The 12,905-nt window shown below is 33.8% G+C and overlaps 1 protein-coding gene across 4 annotated transcripts in view; it reads right to left on the reverse strand.

Moving 5' to 3' along the window:
* Positions 1 to 3,804: 3,804 nt before the first annotated feature.
* Positions 3,805 to 12,905, reverse strand: part of LOC123708104 (leucine-rich repeat and calponin homology domain-containing protein) — a 51,020-nt gene continuing 41,919 nt past the window's right edge. For 3 of the 4 annotated variants that reach the window (XM_045658609.1, XM_045658608.1, XM_045658607.1), the window contains 4 exons: positions 11,739 to 12,321; positions 10,603 to 10,740; positions 9,752 to 9,829; positions 8,660 to 9,194 (listed from right to left, as the gene is read on the reverse strand). In XM_045658609.1, the coding sequence (XP_045514565.1) occupies positions 8,709 to 9,194; positions 9,752 to 9,829; positions 10,603 to 10,740; positions 11,739 to 12,321 (1,285 nt within the window). In that variant the 3' untranslated portion in view covers positions 8,660 to 8,708. Of the gene's footprint in view, positions 4,974 to 8,659; positions 9,195 to 9,751; positions 9,830 to 10,602; positions 10,741 to 11,738; positions 12,322 to 12,905 lie in introns of those variants that run through there. The other variant, XM_045658610.1, reaches the window with a different exon arrangement.

The following is a 12,905-nucleotide window of genomic DNA, read 5'->3' on the forward strand; positions in this document are numbered from 1 at the left end:
TTTAAGTATAGTTATTATATACGAGATAGAACTACATTTGTACAACAATCGAGTTATCTTTCTCAGTGCACAGACTGCCTTATAAAGATATATGAGACACGAAAGAATTTCACGCCCAAACTAACGCACCGTTAGATTATATAAAGTAAATCTGAATAAGAAGATATTTTCAACAGGTGAGGGGTAGTTCATTCCCAATTTTCACAGCAACGTCTGGCGCCATTATAATTACAGTGAGGAAGGGCGGGGCCGGCAAACTGCGAGTCAGCTTCCAGCGATTAGGCGGACACGCCCCGACATTTGACTATCGCGCCAAACAGGGTTACTAGCAACTTTTTAATAAATTGAATTTTTTGTCAGCTCGTTTCCGTTTTAAGAGTAATAATCATTTTTGATTTAGACACAGGTTTTATTCTAGTTTCAGTTACTGCCTTTCGTAAATATGGTACCTTCCTTGGCAGTTTACTAAAAACTACTTCAATCTATATCTGTATCAGTCGACTCTTAGTTCCAGCATGTTATTTATTAACACATTTCTTGTCAATTGAAACTAATATTTTTGGCACTTATGTACAACAGTAACAAATTTAAAATTAAATTAAATTTAAAAAGATTAATAATTTAATTTTATTGTTTCTATATATAGCCAAGTAATGTAGGGTAAATAAAAGATATTGTATTTGTGTAACTTTATTTGTATCTACATATAAACACAAGTGTACGAGAAATATTACATCAAAGAATGCGACACATTTCAGTCCCCTTCCAGTCTTTGGCACAATCTCTTTGAAAAGACAAAGACTTTCTTCACTTACCATACCTAAAACTATATACATCACTTCAAATAATAAAATACATATTTAAATCAAATCTGCTATATGAGAAAACCAAAAATAAATCATTTTAAATCGAACATAAATTTCATAAAATATTTCGGACATCACAAAAATAATGGTAACAAATTTAAATATCATCAAATAACGGTCACCAATTAATTACACGAAGATATATCTAAGTGCAATTATAAATATTACTTATTGTATAAAAAACTAGCGTCAAAAATTGTCTGTGTTTGTCGTATGTAAAGTACATAATGCACTATTTAAAAAAAAAAGGATTCTTATAACACGGAACGGAACTCATCTCATAAAAGGCTGTTCTAGTTTCGAATTATGCACAGAGTAAAGCAAAATATATTATGAACACTGATTCCTTCTGTTGTCTTGCGATTCCTCATGTTTAATCTATACTTAGCCTACAGGCTGCCAAGACTTCACACAAGATTCTTGAATTTAAATGAACTATACAGAAAAAGGCTTGACGCTAACCTCCGTACTTGTATACCATAGATAACTCTACGTACATCACGTAGTTATTGCATAAATATCCTATATTAAGAATTGACTATAATAAGTGACGAGAATGAAATTATTCTACAATTTAAAACTATGAGTATTCAAATATCAAATCGGTGGTGATTACAATTTTGTTATATCGAAAATATACATAATCATAAGTACAAATGCATGTGAGTATCTACACGGGGTTTTAGAAACTTGCAACGCGAAAGATGAAACTTTACGCCACCACGGGTAGACTTACGCAGAAAAGCCAGGCTATTTTCCCAGTTGAATATTATAAGACTCGACGATTCTAGTTCATTCACGCTTGGTACACTTGGGCCAGTCATTATATGCGCAGAAGTAAGTTTTTTCACTACCAACAGTACACACATAACCTTTCCTCCTCAGCGCAAAATCAGTCCAATTACGTGGCAATATTAAATAATTGCGTAGTCCTCCTTTTGTGGGGCGTATTTTATTTAGCTAAAGTTTCTCAGCTACTGTCTAGTGACAGGTCTGTGATATAAATAAGAAATCACCAACAAAACAGCGAACCTACATAACCGTTTCTACATCAACGCTTCTTAAACTACTTACAAAACTTTAAGCTCACGTGATGATCCCAATATTTGTTGCTACAGTCTATCCAAGAGAGCTTTAAGGTCAAAGCACACATATCAACTCGGAAAGGGATCGTCACCGTATCCTAACGTATGAATGTAACAAAAGCGTATCAGCAGCTCCTGTACGTCAACTCGGCTACGGCTAGGCAACGCCGCGCTTACGGCTCGCCGACCGCTGTCTGAACTGGTTGGGAGAGGGCAAGGGTGGACGAAGAGACGTGAGTTCGGGGACGACGAGCCGTAAAGATTGGGAACTGCAATTTGACCGACCACGCACGCACTGCCTGTTCCGAGGCGAGCTTACGTTACGATTCCGAATCGTGTGCGTTGCTGTAGGGAGTTACATACAAACAATACTAAACGGCTCGAGGTGGTACAGTCTTCTGAGTTGATTTGTGTACTTTGACTTTTAATCTAGAACTTGTTCTAGTGCGAGCTAAACGTTACATCCGCCCTACGCACGTGCAGGTGTCCCAAGATTCAATTTCTTTTTTCTGCGATGGAAGATTTATCTCATGTATGCTATAAACTCGCTCTGGTAATGTTATAAATTTTTCCTTCAATTTTTTGTCTTATGAATAGTGCGGACTTACCTAAGGCATCTTTGTGGGATGACTATGAATAACAAGACAACGTCTAACGAATGTAAATGTCCTAAAACTTCGTAGAAACATGTAAAGGTTGTGATTATTGCTCTAAATTTTCCAGAAAGCTTTTTAATATCTTATCTCGTGGTTTTGATTATTTATCGTATTTTTTTTCGAATGCGTTATTTTCTACATTATACAAAGGTATGTTCCTTATTCTTTCAAACAAGGCTCTTGTTCGGCACATCACAGTCGAAAAGTCGACTCTAATTGAACTTAAGGAAATCACGCTATACTAAATGTATATCCATATAAAAAATTACTTACAGCGAGTGCATTAAAATTTAGAATTTACTTTTGTGCGTAAAGACAGGCACTAGGTGCAACTCATATTATAATTTTAATCAACCAATCTCACATTGTACCATAAATGAGAAATCAAATTGATATCTACGTTCCTTAGGTTAAACAATACACAAAAATTCTACTTAAACATAATTTTTTCGTGTATTGTACATTAAAAAAAGACAAATAATTCACGAGAATTCGTAGAACTACTTCAGTCACTTCTCAATATTTCGTACCATTCCAAATTTGGAACATAAAAGAACTGGGAACACTTAAAGATTTCGTCGATTGATGACGTCATTATTATTACTGGTATTAATTTCACAGTAAGCGGCTGATACCTACAATCATATGAGCTGTTTGTTCCTATAAAAATCATCAGAATTAATCAATTCTGTAAATTCTATACTAAAATATGGTAGGAAATTCATAACCTAATATGACACAATGGTATAAATGATTCTACACGCTTAAACCTTGTCAAGCTTGTCGATATCAATACCCAGACGAAACGGTTTCATTATCGTACTATACGCGTTTTCCACGTTTATTTACTTAGCACCGATACGAACAAATAAGAGGATTCTATACCTACCTAGATAGAAAATATGAAACTAGTATTTTGATCAGAAATAAAAAAAATCAATGGCGCTACAACCTATGTAGGTCTGGGCCTGAATTCTATATCTGTTTTCATGATCATTTGTAAATTGAATAGGCAAGTAGGTGATTAGCCTTCTGTGCCTGACGCACGCCGTTGACTTTTTGGTTCTAAGACAAGTCGGTTTCCTTACGATGTTTTTCTTCACCGTTCAAGCTAATGTTAAATGCGCGCATAGAAAGAAAATCTATTGGTGCACAGCCGGGGATCAAACCTACGACCTCAGGGATGAGCGCCGCACGCTAAAGCCACTAGGCCAACACTGCTCATTGTTTCATGATCGTTTGTAAATTGAATAATACATATTTAAAATACAATTCATTACGTATTTTTAAAAGATTTTGAAGGTTTAATATAATGAATGGAGAACGATCTATGCTCATGAAATGCGAATAATAAACGTTTTCACGAATTTATAAAACATTAATATTCAGAATTAACTTTTGAGTATTGTCGAAAGTGTATTAGGGAAAAATAAGTTTGGGCTTCTGCAACTTTCTTTTATGTTAGATTCATCACAGGTCGAGCGCTGAGTATGACTTCCATACGTTAAAAGTATTAGATTTTGAAGTTTGGAGTCAAAGGTCGCACATAAGAATGTGAGTCTAAGTCTAGCTTGTAAAATTTGTAGGAACTGCAAAATTATTTTTTCCTTCGAATTATTGTCGGTCGAATGTACGTAGTTGTCACATTTGGTTTAAATTGACTAGGATTCTAAACACTACTGGAAAGATTAAGATTCATAGACTAAATTAAGTACGAACTCTTCCACATGTCAAAATCCTATGATATGAGACCATGCCATCTATTGTCTTAGAGGTGTATTTTTTTTAAATTACATATTAACTATAACGATTAAACGCTATACACATTTTGGATCGCTTATCCAGTACCTATGTGTAGGTAAACCTTCGAAAAATTAATTCTAACATCACACAATCAGACGAACAATTTAGAAATCAATTCATTTTAAAATAAATTTTTCAATATCAATAGGACCTGCAATACATGAATGTAAGATAATTTGTTATATACCGTGACGTAACGAAGAAAATTCACAAAACAATTGAAATCTTCTCAATTTAAAAACATCTGTGAAAAAGACATCTCGTTCTAGTAAAGACTAGCATAACTCAATATAAACAGGAAAAATACGTTCGAAATCGCTCAAACGTAGCTAATAAAAATATAGCCGTCTCTTTCACTTCCTAAAGTATTGAGTCTAAAGTATGAGGCCGGATTCAGGGGCTAAAGTAAATTTACGCTAGGTGGGCGGTGTAGGGACTGGAATCGAACTCGGCGAAAGTGTCTCCTTGATAACAGAGTGGCGTCTTAACAGCTCTGTAACCGTGATCGCTACCTGCACAGTCCCTTTGCCTTCGAGAACATCTGCCGCGCAGCACATAAGTTTCTGTAACAATATTGATTCTTATTATATTAAAATGTACAAAATGCCTTTTAGACATTTTTTTATAAGCAAGGTGAGCCTTTTGAGTCGGACATTGTAGATTTAAGGTCTGAGATGGCTCACTCCGGATGTTAAAATCCAATAAATTTTTAACGTACGAGAGTCGGCCTTAACGCTAAGTCTCGTTTATGAATCTTGCTTAAGCTTTTTCTAGATTAAGCACAACCATGACACCCGTATGTAAAAATCCAATAAATTTTTAACGTACGAGATTCAGGCTTAACGATTAGTCTCGTTTCTGAATCTTACTCAACTTTTGTTCTAGAGTAAGCACAACCGTATGACATATTTACGTCTCAAGTCTCGATTCTCTCTCTCTCTCTTAGGATCTCGATCTTAACCCTTAGACTTAGATATTTTGCATTACAAGCAAAATATAATAAACTTACATGAAAAAGTTTCAACCCGCACAGAAAGATACTTAAATTTTTATAGCGCTAACGCTTTCCTAAATTTACTCAACGAAAATTATATTGATTTCATTCTAATTACTAAATAATGTGTTACGACGACAATAAAACAAATTTTAAATACAATAAGAATTTTAATTCGAGAAAGAAAACACTGTAAGTACATATAAAAGTACATTAAATCTAAAGTAGAATGTCGCAAATAATATATTAGGAAAAATGTCTTGAAAAACTTAAAATAATAAATGCTTACACACTGGAATACAAAGGCAAACTGCTTTTGTTAAGAAAAGATAAAGAAATGTAAAAGACAGAAAATCCCCTTGTCTCTTAGTATGAGGGGATGTTTAAACCGGTTTTCATTAAGAACAGTTCCGTTAAAGCAAAACATTTGCCACAAGATTCATATTGGCTAAATATGAAATCATTTGTCTTCAGCGCTCATTTACGCTTATTAATATAATATCGAGAAAACAAAACTCAAACGATTCATAAACAATATAAATGCCTATAATAAATACCCAAGCACCAAAAAAACTGTACCATAAATTAATATTACATTACTTCCACAAGTTATACTTAATTGTACTCATACTTTTAAAGCTGAAATCATCAAAAGCTTTAAAATATAGCGTAAATTATTCATAGAAATCATGCCATCTCGCTCTCAATCAGGTGTTAGAAAGAGACAGCACGATAACAAAGTTTAGTGTTATACACGAAATGTTAGCAACAACAAAATAAGCGTTCGAAGACTTAGTTCCTATTTTACGATATAAATAAATCGACAGTCTTTATATCTTTGGAATGCATTATAAGAGCGAACTTCATTATGCTTATTTATTTATGAATCATTACTTGCATTCCAAGATTTATATGGAATAAATGCGAAATTCGTAACTCAATTGGCTAGTACGTTGGCTTGATTAGTATTGTTAATAGTGTCTTCTTAAAATATTTATCGAATACGAAAAGCCTCAAAATACAGTCTAAGTAACTACTCACTACTAAAACCGCTTACAGCCAATTACGCCTATAGGACATAGAATGGTAGTTAAGTTAATGTTGAAAATTTAAAATACTATAGACATATGTTAACTGATGCAGAAAATAGATGTTTCTGCGGGTTCACAGAAAATTGGGTCGGTATTACCTTTGGTAAAACTTTGTACTATTCGCCAACTTCAATTCAAAATGTATTGAATATTTTAAATAATATAATATTTATATATGCAGTCCTACCAAACTCATCTCCTGATAATAAGACGAATTTATTAGACGATAATGTCGAAATAAAGTTCAAGTTAAATTTAATCTAGAGTACTCGTCTAAATCAAGCACATAAGATTTTTGATACTTTCGAAAACTATGTCCGCAAGCAATGAATGCAATGTATGGTATACAAATATAATATCACTAAAAGCCAATTTTTAAATCAAAATACCTATTTAATATGGCACGTACTCGTACGTGCTACAGACACTGTACGCGTACGCATCATGTAGTGTATATACGCGTACGCAAACAAATTGTAAACGTACGTACGCCTATATCACGGTAATACCCAAATAGTACGCTCTGCGTACATGTCAACTTTGATTAGACTGACTGTAAAACGGTATACTAACAAGGCATGCATTTACATACGATATGAATTAAGGCATATAATTCTTATTTAATAAGAAACATTATCTTTATTTGTATAAACCATATACGAGGTGACAATAAATTTTTATTGTACTCAGGAAGAATTTGTGAAGGATTATAAAAGGAAAATGGGATAAAAATGGTAATATTATGAATAGTTTTGAAAATAGTTAGATAATATTAATACATATGCATAACATTTTAAGTATTTATTCTACTCACTAAGATTAGTGACCAAGGCTCTGCACTGATAGTCCTCATGACGTCATTTTAACTATCATAAAAATTAACTGGAAAATTTGATGCCCAATTATTTAAAACACAGAAAGTCGAAGAACATTTTTGCTACAAATTTGATAAACGAACTCAATTTAATCTAACTCAAAACGTACGATTCTGAGTACGACTTGTATTATCAATTACGCGTTTACCATAATCACTTAAAATGCTGGGCTATAAACAGAACGCGTTCGTAAACTGTAGTAATGAGATAATTAACGATTAAATTCGGAAAAGTACAATTTATTTTCTAAATCCGTGCAAAATCTAATTTGAAAAATTGCGTCCCATTAAAAGATTACCATTAACATCGCATATCCTTAACCTTACCGATATATTATTAGAATAATTTATTAAAATTCCTCTTTTATAGTGCAATAATAATTTGTGATTTTATAATTATTCAATTCACAACTTTAAAAACTTTTTGAACTCAAGAGGAAAACAATTTGTCAATTCATTTGCATTCTTAGGAACTTTACATTGGCTTTAACACTGTATGTTGTGAATTGTATAATTATAAAAATGTAAACGAGACAACACAAATGTAAACTATAATTCTAAATTCAAATCAACAAAACTGAGATCCTATGAAAAAAAACTACTATACAAACCGACAAATACATTTACAGTATACAAATTCCATTCAAAAAAAAAAAATGCGACAAAACAAAATACATAGAAAAATCATAAATCACAACCTAAAATAAATGTAAATCTAATAAATTCCTTCCCTACATCGTTTTAGCACAATTGTCCGGAAACTAATTTAAAAAAAAAAGAAAAAATCATTCAAATACTTTTCATTCCGTCAGTCTTAACATTCAGCAGCCTCTCTAACATCACAGTTTCACTGTTAAGGCAATTTTTTAACAATCCATATTTGAAACCAAAATAATACAAAGTGTAGAAAAATTACAAGTCCAGATGGCGCCTTTCTCAATTTTCAACATTATTTAATAACTTGGGTAAAACAGATAAATGTTGGGTCAAAACGACTATATTATTTTATGAAAATTTCATAAGCTCCTTCGCACATTAGGGCTTGATATTTCATTTTTATAAATTAAAATAAACCAAGTTAGTATTGTCTTTTGTTACCATAGCTTTTACACATTAAGAAAACACTTTTTAAACGGATCGAAGCTATGTATTATTATTATAAACTTATTCACCGTGACCACGCACGCTGTAAAGCACGCGAAACGTCGGAAAAAAAATTAAATTTAAAATTATAAGTTTATAATAATAATATAAAGCTTCAATCCGTTTAAAAAGTGTTTTCTTAATAAACCAAGTTTTCAAACGTAAAATAACTGATGGGAGCCATCTTATAGTTGATTTACAAAGGATATAAAATAAGAACAATAGTAGATATCAAAAAGCCTCCAAGGCACAAAGCCGTAAAGAAAATCCGATTCTCAAATTCCTTGGCTGTTTCGGGTGCGTTCAAATTCTGCAGATCCAAATTCATTTTCTCCCTGTCATACCTTTGAATAGGAAAGTCAACCTCATCTGTGTCATAGATCTCAAAATTTTCGTTCTTCAGTACTCCGTTACAGTACGGTAAGTTTATCCTGTTCAACTCGTCCAGATCTTCGTCGTGTTCGTCGAAGGCGTCGTTGTAATTAAAGTTAGCAATATACCTGTCCTCGTTGTACCTTCCCCGGCGTTCGTAATTCACTTCGATATTCCGGTCCGTACCGTTAGGTGAGAATTGCGCGTGTTCCAGGAGCGATGTAACGGTGCACGTCAGAGGTTCGATCGAAATTCCCGAATCGAGGTCCGGATGGTGGCACAAAATGTCCTCTGGCGAGCAGATCGCCTCCTGGAACACACGCCACCCGTCTTAGTAAAACGCTCGCGTTATATACGGCCCTGCAAAAAATACGCGCGCTTACGTGCCCTAAAGTAGCACAAACATAAGTCACGTGACAAGCAAACTGTCGAAGCTTTTAATTTATGAATCATGACTTTGGCACGATTCAGAATTTAAAAAAATTTGCGAAGTTATAGGTTCTTACGAAAAACATGCGTACAATAAGGTCGAATACATTACGTAAATATTAAATGCGTCACCATGATCGTCAAAGCAAGTAAAATGAAATTGTTATGTATTAGAAATACATTTGAAAATAATGAAACAACCTTGCTTGATTATGGTCCTGGCCTACATAACATATTGCCAATATATTTTAGCATTATTCAAGTTTATGTCTATCTCATAGAACAACTACAACTACTAACCTTGACAAGGGTTTTGGAGGACAAATTGAAATAAAGTTCTAGGGCATAAACACATTTGCAAATGTAAATGTGAATAAATTCAATAAAAACACGGAGTTAACAACAAATAATGAAACAAGGAAAAAACAATGAGCTCACCTCTTCGACTCCAATTTTCCGACACGCCTCCAAAAAGTTATCCACGTTTCTCCTACATCTAGCCATTGTAAGCTTCGGCTGGGAAACGTAAAATTGTATAAAATTAACATTCAAGGGCTTTGTCCGTTCTCACTAAATCTAAACCAGTTTCATGAAGTATTGGTCTATTTCTGTAATTTGTAGATTTTACAGTGAGATGTACTATATTTTTTTACGTAGTTAAATAGTGTAAAACTGAATTTATGAAGTGTGTTATTTCAGCATTATTTACTTAAAGAGAGTAAAAAATAACAAACTATAACTATGCAAAAATAATAGTGTTAAACGCATATATATATTTGTATCGTATCAAACGAGCACGAGGAATACCTGATGTTAAGTGATATCGCTGCCCATTGACACTCACAATACCAGAGGGCTCGCAAGTGCGTTCCGGCCTTTTAAGAAACATTCTTTTCTTGAAGGCCCTAAGTCGTAAGAATTCTCAGTGCCTCCACAAGAGAGTTAACCTCTTTGCCATGAAACGGTGGGTTTTTATATTTTATATTGCAATAAAATATATGTATTATAATTAAAGATAGAAGATAATTTCGAAATTTCGAAATACACGTTGTCTCTAATTGTGGAATATCTAATATTTACATCACTACCAAAGTCAGGCTACTGCCGAAGGCTGAGAATACAGAGCTTGAGCTGAATATTTTTCCTCTATTCGACGATAGCCGCTTCAAGTGCCTTCTTTATTCAAGATTTTGATTCCCATCGTAACATTCATTGCTTCGGTTTGTTAATTACAGAGAGCTGTTTATGATCAAATGTTTTGTGGTCTTTCAGTGACGTCATTTATTTACCTGTGCCGGTGAAGGTACATGCACAGAGGCGACAGACCGCGGTCTCAACTGGTTCGCCAGGTGACAGAGGACTACGCCATCCGCCAGTACTGGAGCTAACTGTTCAGGCAGGGACATCTTTAGTCGGCTTTCGATGATCTAAAATATTATATAGGAACAATTACAGACTGAAAACATAACGGATCGAACTGTTGACATGGAACTGGGTCCTAAGCTAATCTTTTTATCCATATAAAAATATATCTTCAGTTAAAAGAAAACAATTTTTTAACCGGATTAAATGCTATTTGTATTATTTTAAACTTATAATTATTTTACATAATTTTTAAATAGCTAATCCGGTAAGAAAATTGTTTTCAACGTGTAAAATCTATGTTAACCAAAGACAATACTATATGTTCAGTTAGTTTGTCATGTTATTAAATATGGAAAAAATATTTTGAGAGAAGAATGAAATAAATAATTATCCTCATACGCCTGACGTACATTATTTTTGTGTAATAAGTTCCAAATAATTATTTGCAGGTTGAATAGCTACATACTTTCTTACATATAAATATTTTCAGGATAGTGTTAAGCGTGCAACTATGAGTTTGTGCGTTCTAATCCCGCTGTATACCTACGAATTCAACAATAATTGCTTTCATGATAAAAATAGATACATACGTCGTGTCAGGCACAACAGGCCAAAACCTTAAAGGCCTAGTGATAAAATTTGTATATAGAAATATTAAAACAAATGTAATCTGAGGCCAAGATTTTAACCCGAAACATATTATGAATTTAAATCAAGTTACCTCACTGATTATAATTTTATTCCAATCATTTTTTATTATTATCTTATTAATTATATATAATAATTATTATTGATATATATATATATGTGTGTGTGTGTGTAAAAATATACTACTTGTTTTCTGTTACATATATATTGTTAATCTATGTAATCTGTTTTGGCTTTCTGTATTGACTCGTGTTTTATAATGTGTATGTTAGCTGTAAGATTACTAGTAAATAATAAAAAAATAATTATAATTATATATATATATATATATATTACCTTTTTTAATATATATATATATATTATTAAAAAAGGTCACTGAATGAATATTATAATAATTATACTAAATGCATACCATTCTTAACTGATGAAGCAAGTCCGACTCTTCCTTCTGCTTATCGAACTCCCTCTTCATAGTGAAGCTGAGTTTGTCCACCGCGTCCTTACTCCATATCTTCGGTTTCGCGCCACCTTTTAAATACGACGCCGTCAACAATTTCGCCTCGCCATTCTGCCTTTTATAACCTAACGTGTTGGTTGGGGATTTTGTGGGCGATGTCGGCTTTGTGTACGCGTCGCCATTGACGCGTGCGTAGTCAACGTTCAAGTTGACGGGCGCAAAAGTTTTTGCTACGTTCCGGGAGGGTACGACTTTCTGTACGGGCCTCTTGTTTTCTTCTATTTTCTCACCGTTTTGAAACCTGCGTGGGGTGGAATGTAGGAGGGGAGATGTTGGTATGTTATTGGGTGAGTTCGAAGAGAGTGATCTGTTGTATGATACGTTACTGAATCCGTTGACGGGCGAACTGGATTTCTGGAAGTGGACAGGACTTTGGTTTTGGGATTGCGGTGAAGTGTCTAGCTCTGGTGAGGGTTGGTCGGTGCGGGGTCGGTAGACATCTTGCTGTCGCTGCTGTCTTAATGCTTCTTTGTATTGTCTGAAAACAAGACATAAAGATTAGAAGCGCATAATTATTAAAGCGGACTGCGATTTTACTTTATAACTGAGGCGATTTTAGTGGCAGGCCGACTTTGGCATAATTTTTTAGGTGTTATTTACAAAACAGGTCCCAAATACAGCATTGTCAGCGATTCTGAAGTATCCTAAGAACGTTAGAAGCAAAGCACATCCAAAAAAGCCATACAGCGCAATGTTTTGTGTAAAGTATGTAATATGTATGTAACCCATAATATAATGTTAAGTGTTTTTGTTTTAATATTGATCGATGTATAGCTCGATCTTTCTGGAAATTGTAAGTGAAACTTCGAGACAACAGCCAACCTATCCCTTCTTGTCGACGCGACTAAAAATACAGAATCAAATCCACAATGACCACTTTTAGCAAGACCGTTTTGTCATTAAAATTATTGTGATTATAATTGCGTCTTTATTATTTTACAATGCGCAAAAATTCCAAGTCATCAGTCCTGCCTTGGCGGTCATGGTAATCAGGATTAACCGACCAATCAGGAAGGTTCACTTTACCAGCAACGCACATAGCACATCTGCGTACAAATTCGT

Source organism: Pieris brassicae, chromosome 4 (genome assembly GCF_905147105.1).
Source record: "Pieris brassicae chromosome 4, ilPieBrab1.1, whole genome shotgun sequence".
Lineage (NCBI taxonomy): Eukaryota > Metazoa > Arthropoda > Insecta > Lepidoptera > Pieridae > Pieris > Pieris brassicae.